This window comes from Phoca vitulina, unplaced genomic scaffold (genome assembly GCF_004348235.1).
Source record: "Phoca vitulina isolate PV1807 unplaced genomic scaffold, GSC_HSeal_1.0 scaffold7, whole genome shotgun sequence".
Lineage (NCBI taxonomy): Eukaryota > Metazoa > Chordata > Mammalia > Carnivora > Phocidae > Phoca > Phoca vitulina.
Window position 1 is genome coordinate 8,105,832 of NW_022589710.1, and position 18,423 is coordinate 8,124,254.

At 36.7% G+C, this 18,423-nt stretch overlaps 1 protein-coding gene across 9 annotated transcripts in view; it reads right to left on the bottom strand.

Moving 5' to 3' along the window:
- HEATR5A (HEAT repeat containing 5A) overlaps positions 1–18,423 on the bottom strand; it is a 108,713-nt gene that overhangs the window by 66,176 nt on the left and 24,114 nt on the right. For 5 of the 9 annotated variants that reach the window (XM_032404887.1, XM_032404885.1, XM_032404883.1 and 2 more), the window contains exons 7-13: positions 14,388–14,548; positions 12,955–13,210; positions 11,765–11,920; positions 10,111–10,361; positions 7,540–7,651; positions 5,393–5,545; positions 4,340–4,439 (exon numbers count right to left, since the gene is read on the bottom strand). In XM_032404887.1, the coding sequence (XP_032260778.1) occupies positions 4,340–4,439; positions 5,393–5,545; positions 7,540–7,651; positions 10,111–10,361; positions 11,765–11,920; positions 12,955–13,210; positions 14,388–14,548 (1,189 nt within the window). The remainder of the gene's footprint in view (positions 1–4,339; positions 4,440–5,392; positions 5,546–7,539; positions 7,652–10,110; positions 10,362–11,764; positions 11,921–12,954; positions 13,211–14,387; positions 14,549–18,423) is intronic. The other 4 variants (XM_032404886.1, XM_032404888.1, XM_032404889.1 and 1 more) reach the window with 3 other exon arrangements.

The following is an 18,423-nucleotide window of genomic DNA, read 5'->3' on the forward strand; positions in this document are numbered from 1 at the left end:
TAAAATCAGAGTGGGAACACTAATACCAATACCAACACAAGAATGTGTACTGAGCTTATGCTCATGACAAGGTAAGGGTGGATAAAATAAAAATCTCTCTCTTTTTTTAAAAAGATTTTATTTATTTGAGAGAGAGAGACACAGTGAGAGGAAACACAAGCAGGGGGAGTGGGAGAGGGAGAAGCAGGCTTCCCACGGTGCAGGGAGCCCAATGCGGGGCTCGATCCCAGGACCCCGGGATCATGACCTGAGTTGAAGGCAGATGCTTAACGACTGAGCCACCCAGGTGCCCCAAAATAAAATCTCTTGAGGGGGTTCCTAAGACCTGGCAGATCCCAAGTCCCGGAAGAGGCGAAGGCATATCAGATAAAACCCAGCTGAAAGGAGAATTTGTGAACTGGTAGAGAGAGCTGAAGAAATTACCCAGAATGTAGCAGAGAGAAAAAGGAGAAAAAATATTAGAAAACGATGAGGAGACATGGAAGACAAAATGAAAAGATTTAAAATTTGTCTATTTGGAACCCCAAAAGAAAAGTTTAAAAAGAATGGAAAATGACAATATTTGAATAGGTAACAGCCACTTTTTTAGAATTACTAAAAGACACAAACCAACAAAATACATAACAAGTTGGATAGAGAAATCGACAAATTGCCGGTTTAGAGCAGACACTGTAAAATTCAATTTAAAAAAACAACTATACACAGTTTATGAGATAAAACTAAAAACACAGTGCCGTGAAAAAAGACATACCACCATATTAGTAATCCATAAATTAGACTTTAATCAAAAAGCATTATTAAGGATAAAGAGAATTATCTGTATACTGTATAAATATAAAAGATTCAATTCACCAGGAGGATATAATTCTATAATCCTATGTACCCAATTAAATAGTCTCAAAATATGAAAAAGCAAAAATTAATACAACCATAGAAAAAAATTATAAACCCACCATCACAGTGGAAGAGTTGAACACATCACTCTCAATTACTGATAGCTTAAGTAGATAAAAAATTAGTGAAGATAGATGGAACAAAGAACTTTTAACAAAATACATCTGTTATAGAGTAAGTCTTGACAAATTTAAAAGGACAGGTAATAGGGGTTCCTGGCTGGCTCAGTCAGTAGAGCATGCAACTCTTCATCTTGGAGTTGTGAGTTTGAGCCCCATGTTGGGTGTAGAGATTGCTTAAATAAATAAACTTAAAAAAAAAAAATGGAAGTATAGGTAATATACAAATCATAGTCATTAAAGACAATTCAGTTAAGTTGAAAATCACTAACAAAACTATAAACTAAAAACTATTCTATACATAATTTATAAACATACTTCTAAACAACTCAAAGAAATTATAATAAGATTTAAAATACTTAAAACTGAAAAAATGAAAACAATACATATTAATAGTTTAAGGATTCAGTAACTGGAACCTTAGTAGGAAATTTGTGGCCTCAGCCTTTATTAGGAGAATTAAGAGAAAAACAATGAGCTTAGCGTTCAAACTAAGGGGTTAGAAAAAGATAAGCATTTAAGAGAGCAGACAGGAATAATAAACAATAAATAAGGAAAAAAATTCAACATAAACTAAGTCATTCTTTGTATAGATTAATAAAATAGATACACTACTCAAGAGATGGATCAGGAAAAACAAAAGGGAAGGCATAATGAAAACTTAATGGGAATGGAGAAGACATTATAGATATAGCAGAGATTAACAAGATAACACCATGAAGAACTTTATTCCAAAAAATTTGAAGATAAAGATGCACTGTGAAAATCATTAGAAAAAATCTAATTAATAAACAAGTAAAACAAACCCCTAAATCAGACCCTGAATAGTCAGAACAATTAAGGAAATGGAATATGTAGTTAAAAAAAAAATTCCCACAACAAAAATACCAGGTCCATTCTATTTTTCAGAATTCTGAAGTTTTTTTTAAGATTTTATTTATTTGAGAGAGAGAGGCAGAGAGGCAGAGAGAGAGAGCATGAGTGGGGGGGGAGAGATAGAGGGAGAAGGAGACCCTCCCCCCCCACTGAGCAGGGAGCCCGATGTCGGACTCGATTCCAGGACCTTGAGATCATGACCTGAGCTGAAGGCAGATGCTTAACCAACTGAGCCACCCAGGTACCACTGAAGAAAGATTGTTTTAAACCAAAAGGCAGAAAGTACTAACCAAAAAGTAAAGGATTGATAAATTTGATATTTAAGTTAGGAATGTCTGTTAAATTCAAAAAACTATTTTACCTAAAAATAGGTAAAGACATGCACGAATAGGGAATTCCTAGAAGGGGAAATATTGAGGAATAATAAATATATAAAATGACAATCAGGAATCAGTATATAAATTAAAATCATGATGAGATACCAATTATACCTACTGGATGGGCTAGGAATGATGTCTGAGTGTTAGTGAAGAAGTGGCTCAAAGGGTACTCACATATACTATTGACAGAAACATACAAGAATTTGCATATTTCAATGACAGAAGTACGTAAGTTGCTAAATACACACCCAATTAAATACTATATAGCAACCAAAACAAATGAACAAACTTACTCATAGATGAAGTTTACAAACATAATGATGAGTAAAAAAGTAAGTTTCAGAAACAATATACCATTTGCCTGATCAAAACCAAGACTAAACAATGCACTCTTTAGGGAAACATATATATGTGATGCACTTTTTAAAGATGCAAGGGATCACTACATCCAAAGGGGCACGTGCACCCCAACGTTTATAGCAGCAATGTCCACAATAGCCAAACTATGGAAAGAGCCTAGATGCCCATCAACAGATGGATGGATAAAGAAGATGTGGTATATATATACAATGGAATATTATGCAGCCATCAAAAACCTGAAATCTTGCCATTTGCAATGACATGGACGGAACTAGAGGGTACTATGTTAAGTGAAATACGTCAATCAGAAAAAGACAATTATCATACGATCTCACTGATATGAGGAATTTGAGAAACAAGGCAGAGGATCATAGGCAAAGGCAGGGAAAAATGAAACAAGACGAAACCAGAGAGGGAGACAAACCATAAGAGACTCTTAATCTCAGGAAACACACTGAGGGTTGCTGGAGTGGAGGGGGTGGGAGGGATGGGGTGGCTGGGTGATAGACATTGGGGAGGGTATGTGCTATGGGGAGCGCTGTGAATTATGTAAGACTGATGAATCACAGACCTGTACCCCTGAAACAAAAAAAAATGCAAGGGAATGACAACCATAAAAATCAGGATACTGATCACCTCTAGAGTAAAGCGGAAAGAATGGTATTAGACAGGAACTCACAGATAACTTCAATAGTATCATTAATGTTTTTTTTTTTTTTTTTAAAGATTTATTTATTTATTTATTTGACAGAGAGAGACACAGCCAGAGAAGGAACACAAGCAGGGGGAGTGGGAGAGGGAGAAGCAGGCTTCCCGCAGAGCAGGGAGCCCGATGCGGGGCTCGATCCCAGGACCCTGAGATCATGACCTGAGCCGAAGGCAGACGCTTAACGGCTGAGCCACCCAGGCGCCCCTCATTAATGTTCTTGTTAAGGGTAGCTAAATCTGGCCCACTGCCTGTTCTTGTAAATCAAGTTTTACTGGAACATAGCCACATTCACTCATTTACAGATTATCTATGATTACTTTTGAGCTACAACAGAGCTGAGTAGATGCAACAGAGACTGTATGGCCTGCGAAACCTATGATGTTCACAATCTGGCCCTTTATGGCAAACATCTGCTAACCCCTGCTTTAGTTGTGTTGGATTCAAAGGTGTTCATTTCATTATGCTTTATAAGCCATATCTTAGATTTATTTTTCTGTAATACACTAAATTTTATATCATTAAATACTTTTTTAAAACTATACATTAATTTGGAAATTACAAGTGCTCATGACATATATTGGATTTTCTCTATGTTTTCTTATCACATAAGTCAAATTTATGAAAAATAAAAACAACAAAAAACTAAAATTCTTAACAAGCATCTGGTTCTTATGAACACAGAATAGCATTAACAAACCAATAAAACGCATACCTGAAAAGGTTAACAGGCTTAATATTTAATTTCTTGGTTAAATCTGACTGTTTGGAAGATATAATATCCACCAAGTAACTTTCCTTCCCTTTTAATATGTATTTTTCTTTCAAGTTCCTAGCCTAAAAAAAAAAATCATATAACTAAATGTTTGCCTTCGACTACAAAAGGAAAATCATTCACCAACCATAGAAACTTGGCCTTATTAATGTACTAAACAGATATTACATGATCAGAGGATAAGATTGCTATTAAAAATTTTTATCAAATCTAAATAGCAGATCCTTACTGAGTTAGCAAATTCACAGCACAAGGAAGTGGTGGAAGAAGACGCTGAATTACTTCCTCAGTAAGGAGATCACCACAGTGGGAAACAAAACTCTTGATAGCTGAAAAATAGAACAGACTTCTTTACTTGGCAGAATGTAATGAACCATGAAAAAAAGCATTCATTAATGGTACAGCATTTGTATTTCTATTAGAGGAATAAAGAAATGTGCTAAAAACAAAAAAAATCTTGAAACTCTCTCATAAAAAGGAAGCTAATGTCTTTTACCTCTAATCAAGGTAAAAAAAGAGTTTCTAGAATCACTAAAAATGCCCAACAACCAAGTTAACAAAATGCTGCTTTTCTGGCTTTTACTCAACCCCTGAGCTCAGAAGTAGAAAAAATTACCTTAGAACCTTAAGTTTGCCAGTTCTACACTAATTCTGCAGAGCTATGATGACATTTTAGCCAGCATTGTTCGGTTCTTACAGATGTTACCTGAATTGTGTAAGTTTTTATAAGGAATTATTTAATATGTAGTTTTAATATTTTAAAGTTAGACTGAGTTTCAAGATTAATTTCAAAATTATTTTATTAAGAGTAAAAATGCCATGAATAAACAAATAAAACCAAAATCAATGTTTCCATGTCTTTCCAGAAATACCACTTCCTTAGTTCAAATATTCATGGTAGATACTATTTTTTAATGGTTCATATACTATAGAAGGGTACAACTTTCATATATAAAAAACTAAATGGAAACCATACTTAATCAATGCAAATTAAATCCAAGCCTAATATTTCTAAAAAAAGAACTTGAATGCCTACTGAAGACAAAGCAATCTTGGAGGTTCTCAACTAGATTACATCTAAGAAAACATGCATTTTCCTAAGGATCAGAATTCTAAAAAATTTGGTTTATCACGTATCTGTTCTAATCACTAATTAATTATGTTCAATTTCAAAAATCACCGTAAGTAAATATTTTCACCAATAAAGATATAAATATGGGAAAGTTAAAGAGTGAGGGAAAAAGCCAAAGGAAAGGGAGAAAAAAGACTAAACTTTACCTACCACAGAGCGCACCAGCTCGTCCTTCCAAGGTTACCTGCCATGTAAATGAATCTCCCCGGCTTTTTTCTGTTTCCAGATCTTTAGAAGACACTGGAAAGACACACTTCCACAACAGCAGAACTCGAGCAAGGTGATGACTGACAACCGCAGGACCTGTAATTTATTCAACTTGTCAATTATTAAAGAACCCAAAATGTTACTCTTTAAAACTCAGTAAGTTGATAGCAACTTGTTCCAGGTCAAAAATCAGATGTGATACATCTGACTGGAATTTTTTTTTTAAGAGCTCAGCCTCATCTCCATGGTATTCCTTTTTTTTTTTTAAAGATTTATTTATTTACTCAAGACCCTGAGATCATAACCTGAGCCAAAACCAAGAGTCAGATGCTTAACTGACTGAGCCACCCAGGTGCCCCAAAACATTAATTTAAAATTTTAATCCTTTTTTGTATGTTGATTATGAATATACAATAAAATATGATATACTAATCTTTTTTTAAAAAAAGATTTTATTTATTTGAGAGAGAGAGAAACAGCATGAGAGGGGAGAGGGCCAGAGGGAGAAGCAGGCTCCCCGCTAAGCCGGGAGCCTGATGTGGGACTCAATCCCAGGACTCCAGGATCATGACCTGAGCTGAAGGCAGTCGCTTAACCAACTGAGCCACTCAGGCACCCACTAATCTTTTTTTTAAAAAAGACTTTATTTATTTGAGAGAGAGGAAGGGAGAGCTCCTGCATGTGTGGGGGGAGGGACAAAGGGAGAAGGAGAAACAGACTCTCCTCTGAGTGGGGAGCCTGCTGTAGGACTCAATCCCAGGGCCCTGAAATCCTGACCTGAGCCAAAGTCAGACGCTTAACCCACTGAGCCACCCAGGTGCCCCTAATCTCTTTCTTTAAAAGAGAAGGGATTTCTTGTAGTCTTCTGATAGAATTACTTTTTTCTGAAAAACTTTATTATTTGAAATACTGCATTTATTAAGTGGTTTATTTTCTCCTTTAATTAACCAAGATCATCAATATGGCAGGCATGAAACACCCAGCCAAAAGCAAATAAAGGCTTGGCCATATTATTCCTTCCCATCACTTTGTGAAATGACAACGTATGCCAGGGTCCAAATTTGAAACCATTAAAAAATGTAAAAACTCTTCTTAGCTCAGAGGCTGTATAAAAGAGTTGGCAAGCCAAATTTGGCCCACAGGCTGAACCCTGATATAGTCCAATAAACCTCTTTAATCATCCCAAGAACATTATTTAAAGTGGTTCTTCATTTGTGATTGTTTAATTTAGGCTCCTTTTAAATCAAATTACTTCAGAGGTGTCAAAATGATTTACTGGTTAAATCCAGCCAATTTTATATCTTGGCAATAAATGATATGATTATAAAATAGACTTAAAATATAACTTTAATAAAGCAATAAAACTGGGTCTCAAAGTTATAGGATATAAATACAATAGTCATGACCATAAAATAATTACTGATTTTTAATAAATATAATTTAGTGAGCCCTATTCCCTTCAACTACCTTATTGATATTACCAATTCTCAAAACAATTACAGAATTGGAGTCACAGGCTATGGTATGTTCTCCTGCCTACCCTTCATTGTGGAAATTTTTTTTTCTGAAGATGGATGTGAATGACTTTTGGAAAAGTCAGAGTCATTCAGAGTTAAACCTGAAAGGTAATCAAATTGGCCTATTCTACCTAAGGCTCATAAATTGTTTTTTTTTTTTTTTAAGATTTTATTTATTTATTTGATAGAGAGAGCACAAGTAGGCAGAGTGGCAGGCAGAGGGAGAGGGAGAAGCAGGCCTCCCGCAGAGCAAGGAGCCCGATGCGGGACTCAATCCCAGGATCCTGGGATCATGACCTGAGCCAAATGCAGACACTTAACCGACTGAGCCACCCAGGTGTCCCTCATAAATTGGTTTTGAAAAGAATCTCAAATAAGGAGATCTGAAAACATTTTGAGGAATGGAGTAAGTATATGGCTTCCTAAGGTAACTACTAGAAGAAAAATGTTTGTGTGGATAAATTCTGGTACAAATTAAAAATTAGTCTCCTCAAATCATACATTACAGTATTTTACATTCAGAAAACACAAAGTACTTCATAGTCATGTAAACCTTCCACAGACTATTATTACCTAATGTCATCAGAGCTGCAATCAACAACCATCCAGCTTGTGTGCGCTGAGCTGAAAGACGACTGTTTTGTACAGCTGAACACAGCAAATCCTCCGCTAATGTCATAATAATCTATTTACATACAGAAGAATAAGGTAAAGAAGCGTATCAATTTATAGGTTACTGGACAAAAGACAGCAACTAATAATCTCTTGAAAAATGAACTCTGACATATAACAAATATAAGTGATAAAGGACTCTCATTCATGTAGACTACACCACAGGACAAGATCATAGAGAAAACTATAAAAAATTAAATTTAGGTTAAATACTGGCATATTAGGTTCTATACAGAAACCCTGTAATTCTTTGTAGAGCACATATTATGCCACCGTACAACTGTTCAAGTGAAGGTGTGTAGAATTTGAATTTACTTTTAGTTTTAAGCATTTATCTTAAATCTGTAATTACCAGAGAAAGTTTCCTTATAGGAATCTCCCTTTTTAAAAATTTGCATACCATTTTGATACCTGAGTGTCTGATAATCTTTCTAGAGGCAGTATACTAGAGATTAAAAGTACTTAAAATAGTCTCACATTGAAGTGAATTTCACAGAGTGGGATTCATAAAAGTATTATATTTTAAGTCTACGAAATAGGCAAAACAAAAGAGGAAAAACCAGATTATTTCATACGTTATGGATAACGCATGCTTATACAGTAGAGAGGCCAAGAGGCATCTATTATGTCTGAGAAAACATCTGTTACCAAACACCTCTAGAGAAGCAGCAAGTATTTTAAGTTGGCATATAAATTTTCTAAACAGGAAGGCTAGTGTATTTTAAAACAACCAACCAACTTATTACTAACTTAGGACTACTTGAAGCCAATACAATCAATGGATAACACTCAATAAAAACAAGGATAAAATAAAACAATCCTTTCTGCCTAACTAGTAAGATCTGAGGATATTAAATTTAATTAAATACAGGCAATGGCAATTCTTCGCTTAGAAACATATGACAGAATGTTAGTTGTCAATCACCTTACTCAAGTGACATTGGCAATACTCAAAATAGTTTTACAACTTCTGAAGTAATGGTACATTCTTCTGCAAAGGTTAAACGGCGGATATACTACTACCAATGACATAGGAGTGACAATGAGAAAGCAAGGAATGGTGATTTATTTATTAAGAAGTACGTATATGGTGGTGCCTGGGTGGCTCAGTCGGTTAAGCGTCTGCCTTCGGCTCAGGTCATGATCTGGCGGGGGTGGGGGGGTGGGGGGGTGGAGGGAGGAGGTGAGTCCCTGCTCAGCAGGGAGTCTGCTTCTCCCTCTCCCTCTGCCCCTCCCCCCATTTATGCTTGAGCTCTCCCCCCCCGCCCCCGCTCACTTTCTCTCAAACAAATAACACCTTAAAAAAAGTACTTATATGTGTGTAAGGCCTAGGTTACGAAGGCTTCATGGTCAAACAACATTCTCTGATAACTCACAATTCCTAGTTATTCAATCCACTGTTGCTGTTATCTTTTTTTGATGTACACATTATCCCACTTTGGTCAGTGGAAGCCCCTCAAGTTACTTTCTGTATCCTTTTAAAATGAACACAGTAGTCATTGATGACTTCCTTGTTCTCTGGCATGACAAGGTATTTCAGGTTTACACGGTGCCTTTCCTGCCCCAGATCTGAAACCAGCCATTCCTTCATGGATCCCTGATTGTCTTTTGCTAAAATGATGTTTAGAGCCATAATCTGGGTGCTAGGGCTTTTCCTTGCTACCAGGTTGTCACTGCTTTAGGTCTTGTCACTGGATAAAGTGAGGATTTAAGCATTTTTTTTTTTTAAAGATTTTATTCATTTGACAGAGAGAGCATAAGCAGGGGGAGCAGCAGGCAGAGGGAGAAGCACATTCCCCGCTGAGCAGGGAGCCCAACTCAGGACTCGATCCTAGGACCCTGGGATCATGACCTGAGCTGAAGGTAGATGCTTAACCGACTGAGCCACCCAGGCGCCCCCATAGTGATATTTTCCATTCAAATGTAACATATAGGGCTTTTACTTAACGTTCTTGATTTTATAGCTACAGCTCTTTGCAGCTCTGTCCTCTACAATGCTACTTTTTTTTTAAATGCAATTTTATTTTTAATTTTTATTTATTAATTTATTCATTTTTAAACGTAATCTCTACACCCAATGTGGGCTCAAACTCACAACCCCAAGATCAAGAGTTGCATGCTCTTCCAACTGAGCCAGTCAGGCGCCCCTATAATGCAATTTTAAATGCACTTCTATGGCAGAGCTAATTATATAGCAAAATAAAGCCTCCAGGAACAAATTCTGTTACTAAATGGAGATATTTCCAATAAAAAGCACAGAAAATATTCCCGTTTAAGTGTAGATAAGACACTTTTAACTATCCCTTTATTTGTTACAGCAATTATTTCATAATATTTAAAAATTAAGTAATATAGCTGCTTTCTCAGAAAGTTGTCCTGCATGGCTTTGACTGGGTGATAAACACGAAGACAATTACGTTTTTAGAAAAAAACTGAAATGTCATTATCATATGTGAAGAATGAAATCATTACCTTGCCCTTTCCATGAGGAATTCCTAAAGGACAATGTTTCACTGCTCCCAACAAAGCTGCCACAGCAAAACTAAAGCCAGTCACTGCTTCAGGTGAGGACTTAAGTACAGTAAGCCGTTCCAGGCAACGGTCTAAAAGAGGTGTTAGGTAAGAAGGTAATGCCACAGCAATGCAGTGTAAACACCAAGCTGCTGCTAGTCGAACAGAAATGCTAGGATGCTGAATAACTGAAATGACACTGTCAAGAATACCTAGAAGGACAGAAGAAAAAAAAAAAAGACTTAGCTCTACGGATAAATTCACTTAGCCAAAAATAGTCAAAAGAATAAGCAGCCACATGGATATAAAATGTATTACTTTATCAAAAGCCAAATCAGAATAGAAAAAAAAGATTTAAAAAGACACATAATTATAAATGATTTTTTTTTAAAAAGTAGGCTCCACACCTGGTGTGGAGCCCAACATGGGGCTTGAACTCAGGACCCTGATATCATGACCTGAGCCAAAGTCAAGAGTCAGCTGCTTAACCAACTGAGCCACCCAGGCACCCCTAAATGATTTTTATATGCAAGAATTACTTCTAATATGAAAAATGATTTAAATTAATACACAAAAGAAAAATTTTATTTCCTAAATAAGCTAATGTTCTGCTTTTTTATCTTCAGACCATTATTCATTTGGTACTAGGAATTAAAAATTATTAATACATAACAAAAACACCTTAAAAAGAAATGTCACACTATGCTCCATCCTCCTCTTTTTAAAAAATCCCTTTTGGCACATTTATCTACATAATTAGTATGCTTCCTATGTACCATAACACTTTTGCCTGAGAACAAAATGTTGAACAAAACTGAGGCTTTGCTAGGTCCTCAATGGGCTACTAACCAATTATGAAGACAATGGAGTACCAATACCAGTAAGAATAAAAGTCTATATTTGCTGTAATTCAACATACAACTTCATCAAAATACGTAACAGTTCATGTTGGCTGCTAAATTATATGGGATAAAGAGCTTACAAACCAAATATAATGCCAGCTTCGGTCAGCAGGAAATACGTACCACAGTTAAATGACAAAAGCCATCAAAACTGATTTCTTATAATGATTAAATAAAAGACACATATTGTATGATTCCATTTATATGAAATGTCCATAATAGGCAAATCCATAGAGACCGGAAATATATTAGTAGTTACCAGGGGCTGGGGGAAGGAGAAATAGGGAGGGTGAACTTTTCGGTATGTGAATTCTCTCTCAAAGTGATTAATTTTCCAAGAAAAAGAAAATGGAGACTGCTTGAAAGGACCTTTGAGGAAGTGAATTACTTGTATCATACAGAAATTAATGTTTTCACTGCAGATGAGAGACAAGAGTTCAGGTTTGCTTTTCATTTTTTCCATGTTATCTTACATATTTCCAGAAAGGGAGGACTAGAGGGTGACTTAGTGAACAACCTTTATAAATGAAAAAACTAAAATATACACATATTCTTAATAATCCTGATATATTTATATCATAAAACATCTCTAACAAATCTATAGAGGAATCTATAATAAATGAGTTATATGAGAAAGACTTGTTTCCTCAGAAAAAAGTTGTCTAGAATAAAAGTAAAAACAAGGTATTCAGACAAGTCGCAAAAACAGATACCTGCACTTGAATCCTGCAGTAAAGGTGCAACTGTGGTGCCAAGACTGTGTAAGAGATTTCCAAGCTCTTGTAAAGCACACACCAGCATATGCTGGCTGGCTGCTACATCTGTGGAGCCAACCCGGGTTTCCACATTACCGTCATTCATCACAGCATCTGATAGAAGCATAAGATTTAACTACTTGTCAGTGTTTTATTAAAATATATTATAGGGGGTAGGTGTTGGGAGCAGAAAACATGGGGCGCCTGGTGGCTCAGTCGGTTAAGCGGCTGCCTTCGGCTCAGGTCATGATCCCTGGGTCCTGGGATCGAGCCCCACGTCCGGTTCCCCGCTCAGTGGAGAGCCGGCTTCTCCCTCTCCCTCTGCTGCCACTCTGCCTACCTGTGCTCTCTTTCTCTCTGTCAAATAAATAAATAAAATCTTTAAAAAAAAAAAGGAGCATAAAATATAAAGGCAAAAATTAATACCTCCTCTCTCTATACATGAAACCCTTAAGGCAGTTAAAGGAAATACTACAATGGGGACTTGCATCAATTGAGAAAGAATTGAACTAATACAACCAATTTAGTTCAAGCAACCTGACCATCAATCCCTTAATTACTATTACAAGTGGCATTGAAAGGGAGAATGCATAGAAAACTAAAAAATATTCCAATTTCGTTGGTATATAAGATAAACAGAGTGGACTTAAAATAGTACAGGAACTGGGATGAACTGATTGTTTTTTTCATTTTTTTTAAGGGGGGGAGGGGCAGAGGGAAAGGGAGAGAGAATCTTAAGCAGGCACCACGCCTAGCCCAGTGAGGAGCCTGACGCCGGGCTTGATCTCACAACCCTGAAATCACGACCTTTGCCGAAATCAAGAGTCGGATGCTTAATTGGCTGTGCCACCCAGGTGCCCCTGAGATTAACTGATTGTTTTGAAAACATTGTATCAACCTCTAGAGGAAGATTATGAATTCTGAGGAACTATTATCACCAGCCTTTAAGACTTGTATATATATACACGATAGTTACACATTAGATAGTTTATGTCTCATCTATGTATTGACAACTTTACCCTAAAACAACTGACATCTATTACAAAAGTGTTTTTTTGTATTAATATAGTAATATATACCAGTCTAGCTTTTCCAAAAGGACAATTCCTTCAGCATTGTTAAAACAGACTGTCTTAGTAGATCCATACCCACGACTTTCTTTAACTTCCAGATAGCCTGGCAAATATCCTTGGCAGCAGCAATTTGAGCCTTTTCTCCAAGAAGACCTCCTATAGTAGCTCGAAGGATAAATGAAACACAACGGCGACCGCAGACAGCATCAGGCTGAGTTTGGGTGGCTTTAGGGTGTGACTGTGACACAAGGCTTAGGATATGAGAAAGAAAGGCAGCAAAATTTTTCTCTAGCCATGTTCCTCCTAATGTTGAAACAAATACCACATAAGCCTAAAAAAGAAAAGAGTTTTATCTTCAAAATGAAATAATTTCATTGAATGAAATGAATTAATATTTTCTCTTCCACAAAATATACAAAATTTCTTTTTATTCTTTCCTCATTTATAGCTGCTTCAGCTATATAAATATAATAGTATTTTTCTGTCTGTATGAAGCCCAAACTGAAGTACATAGTCTTTCAACTGGGACTTCATTTGTGCTGCATTTTTATTTTGGTCAGACTATACCAAGTTTCAGGATAACCAGCATAGCCAGCTAATATGGAGACTGTGTCTATGGCTCCTCCAAACAAAGGATTCAAGCTCTTTAATATTCTGAACAAGAAAACCCAAAATGAACATGAACACACTGTAAGAATTAAATATGTTCCAACACCGTAACTCTAAGAGAATTTAGCTCTAGAAATGTGAAAGGAAACTTTACAGTGATGAATCACTGCTCTTTCTTTTTGTGAATGTTAATGATTGGTCTCACTCCAGAGATACAAAGACAGTAGTTTCCTTATATAATCTGTTTAGAAATACAGTTTACAATTATACTGGCACATCTTACATTTTGAAGAAATCTATTATCTGTATACTGTATAAAACACTTTGAGGACATATGTGAATTTTAAAAAATACACATTTGTTTTGAACCACAATGACATTTAGAAAACAATACAGAGACCTCTGTGTTGTTTTATTCTAAGATACTTTTCCTAGGTTTAGCTTAGATTATATGCTATGATCTTTACTTAGGAGTTGAAACCACATAAAATGGAAATACAGTATTTCCCATACTGAATGATATGTACCTAGTATGTACCTTAAATCTGAACTGTACAAGCACACAAAAGCACAATGGAAAACATGTTAAACTGTAAGACACATGAAAGCGCAAGGCCTAGAAACAAATGTTTGTATTTCAAAGGAAATAAAAATTTCCCATTATTAGGAACTTAAAACACATTGTGAGTAACAGCCTATTTCACTGGCTTTTAGGTAACTAAGGTTCTCTTACTTGTAACCTAACTTTCAAAGAGTGGCCTTACCATCTCTGTTTTATAAATATGAGAGCAGAAGTGATGACCCTGCACAGTATCACTTATGCCCAGAGTATTCAGATACTAAAATTCTCATTATAGGCCAGTGAGTATTACACGTAGATACTCATTTGTGACTCTAACCTGAGTAACTCCAACTCGAACATCCCTACTGACTGAACTGGTTCCTTTCAGCATATCTCCACTGGCTCGAAGAAATCCTGAACTCCCACGTAGAAACCCTGTTCCTAGTAATTCCAGAACTTCCTCCAGAGATACTCTGCGAATGCTTTGACGTGAGACTGCTATAACAAAGAACAAAACAAAACATGTGATTTGTACTTTACAGAGACTAAAATTTTAATGCATGACCTTGATTTGCATGATCTTGGTAAGCACGTTATAGAAACAAAAATAAACTAAAAATCCAAACAAAATGCAAAATTGACAGGACATTACACACATTAACATACAAAAAGTTATGCAAGGGTTCAGAGGTCAAATCATAACGGACTCTGAAGTGCCATGTCAATGACATTTTAAGACTAAGCTACTTCGGGATTATGCCCTATTGCCCTCTTTTTCTTTTTTTAATAGATTTTATTATTTATTTGACAGAGAGAGAGAGAGCACAAGCAGGAGGAGCGGCAGGCAGAGGGAGAGGGAGAAGCAGGCTCCCTGTTGAGCAGGGAGCCCAATGCAGGGCTCGATCCCAGCACCCTGGGATTATGACCTGAACCGGACAGGGTGTCCCTATTGCCCTCTTTTCCACAGTAGAAGGCTAACCTTTTTTTTTTTTTAATTTTTTAATTTTTTAGTTTATTATTTTTGAGAGGGAACAGGGGGGGGGGGGGGGCGGCAGAGGGAGAGGGAGAAGCAGACTTCCCAGGACCCTGAAATCAGGACCTGAGCCAAAGGCAGACGCTTAACCAAATGAGCCACCCAGGTGCCGCAAGCTAACCGTCTTCTAAAACAAAAAACATTAACTGCCCTTGCTCTCCACAAACGAAAATGCTTATAGCTTTAAAAGTTTAAAATGCTTTAAAAATTCTTTTTAAATACTAAAAATGCCAAAATCATAATTTTACACTTCAAGTGCTCTACAACTCTTAATGAAACTTATATAAAGTAACCACCATATCCTATTTTTTAAAATTCTCAACTGCAGGTACAACTTTTGTTATATCCTTAGTCTCTGAAGAAATCAAAGCAAAATATTACTAAACTGATCAGTTGGCCCTTAGGCTACAATAATCAAGAGATTAGTTAGGGCAGAATGTGTCTTCACATTTGTTTGCAGTATGACACAGCTGAGTTTCTCCCTGTGAATATCTAGGGAACAAGATCTCTTAAACACACACACACACACACACACACACACACACACACCCCTTTCTCCCTTTCATTCTTCTGAATAATGATGGTCATGAGCTCTGACCCTTATTATTGGCTCAAGTCATACACAGTAGAGAAATAAACTTCCATTAATCAAAATTATGAACAAAAAATCTACTCCTCAGCATAAAGAGGAAATAACCATCTGAAACAAATGAAAATCCATGTTGGCATTTGGGAGAAAAACATTAGTGAACAGTATAAAATCCATGCTCTCATGAATCATAAATTCTAGGAAGGAAAGAATAATAAACATAATAAATGACTAAGTATAGAGTATGCTAGACAATGATTAAAGCCATGCAGAAAGTAGAGCTCAGGCTCAGGAATACGGGGGAAGTGTTTGTGATTTTAAATAGGGTAGTCAAGGTAAGATTCATTGGAAAGGTGACACCTGAACATAGTTTGAGGACAGTGAGGGAATCAGCCATGCAGATATCTGGAGAAAAAGTGTTCTAGGCAGAGGAAATAGCTAGGGCAAAAAGGCCTTGAGGAAGAATATGATGCCTACTGGGTTTAAGTAGAGTTATGTGAACAGAGTAATGGAGGACTTTAGTAGGGGACAGGCCAGAGTGTAAAGATGGGGGAAGAGAAGGCACTGGTCTTTGTAGATCATTATAGTAAGGATGTAAGTTAAGTGAGGTGCCAATGAAGGACCCTGAGCAGAGGAGTGATATAATCTGTCACTTTGCTTCTGTGCAGAGAGAAGACTGTAGAAGGGGGTTAAAGGGAAAAGTAGAGAAACCAACTAGAAGCAATTTAGTAATTGAAGCAAGAGATGATGATGGCTTAGATGAAGGTGGTTGCAGAACAGTGGAGTCCGGATAAACATGTATTTTTAAGTTTTTATTTGAAAAATTTTCAAAATTAATTACAAAAAGACCTGCAAGAATAGTAAAATAAACTCCCATGTACCCTTCACCTAGACTCACCATATTCTCTTTATCACTTTTTCATTTTTGAAGAGTTTGTTCATGGCTAGTTGTTTTATACAACAGCACCCAATTTGAGTTTGTTTAGTATTTCCTCAGAATTTTTGGCAGGAGAACTATGTAAGTAATGCTGTAAGCCTTCTCAATGCGTAACATCAGAATGCACTATCAGGTTTGGGGTCAGTCTGTCCCTACATTAGTGTTATGATCCTTGAACACTTGAATAAGGTTTGTCTGCCCCCGGTTTGTCCACTGTAAAATATCAACTTTCCTTTTGTAATTACTATGCAACCTGTGTGGTGATACTTTAAGACAGTATAAATACGCTGTAACCTATCAAACTTTGCTCCAACAATGCACTGAGCATTCCTACCTGCAAAAAGGTCATTATCTAACAATCATTCCTTCTGTATTTATTAGTTGGCATTCTACTGTAAAAAAGAGCTTTCCCTTCTCCTTTACTTATTTTCAGTATGCACTCATAGATTTCTTTTTTATTTAATAGGTTATAATCCATTTCTGTCATTATTAATTTTGCTTCCAATACTGTCCTGGATTTGATCAGTGGAATTATCTTCAAAGAGCTGGCCAGTGGGAGGACTTAACTTTTTTGACACAACAATATGTTCCAAGGTCATCTTCAGACATTTCCTTCACCAACCCCCAAATTAGCCAATTCTCCAAGGGGTCCTCATTCTGGGTATGTTTTAAGATTGTCCAGTAGAGAAGCTATTGAGTGTGAGAGATAAGAATCATGGGTGACTTTACAAATTTTGGATTTGAACACTTGGAAGGACAGAGTTGGCATCAACTGAGATTAGCAAGCCTGCAAGTAGAACAGGTGTGTGAATGTTCTAGAGGAGGAGAGACCAGGTATTCACTTTAGGAGTTCAATTGAAACATCAAATAAACATCGAAAGAGATGTCAAATGGGAAGCTAGATCTGAGCCTGGTGCCCAGGCTAAAAATATAGATCCAATAATCCCTGACATATAGATGGTATTTAAGCCATGAGACTAGATAAGATGACCAAGAGGATGAGCATACACATACGGCAAAAGAACAAGTACTAGGCAAGGGGCCTCTTCTATAAAAAGATAAGCAATCAACAGAGAAGACGAAACAGGAATTTCTAGTGAGGAAGAAGGAAAACAAAGAGAGAATGAAGTCCTATAAGCCCAGTGAAAAAAAACAAGGAAGAGGATCAGCTGAGTTAAATGTTGCTGAAAGGTCAAGTGAGACAACTGAGAACTGCCCACTGGCTTTAGCGTGGCTGAGTATAAACATCAGCTCAAAAAGGGCAGGGTTTTTCTTTTGTTCAATGACATATCCCATGTGCTCAGAAAAGATCCCAGCCAAGTATAAACAAGTATTTATTTATTGAATGAATGAATGAACATGGAAGTCTTTGATGACCTTAACCAAAACAGTTTTGGTGGAGTGAATGGGGGGAAATCCTAACTGAAGTGGGTTTGAAAGATATGGCAGGAGGGAAACGAAAGACACTATCAAGAACTCTCCTGAGGAACTTTGATGCAAAAGGAAGAGAAATGGTGCTCCAACGAGCTAGGAAGTAAGATACAAGAATTTTATTTTTATTTATTTTTTTAAAGATTTTATTTATTTATTTGACAGAGAGAGACACAGCGAGAGAGGGAACACAAGCAGGGGGAGTGGGAGAGGGAGAAGCAGGCCTCCCGCGGAGCAGGGAGCCTGATGTGGGGCTCGATCCCAGGACCCTGGGATCATGACCGGAGCCAAAGGCAGACGCTTAACGACTGAGCCACCCAGGCACCCCAGAATTTATTTTTTTAGATGGGAGAAATAAAAGCATGTTTTTGTAGGTAATAATC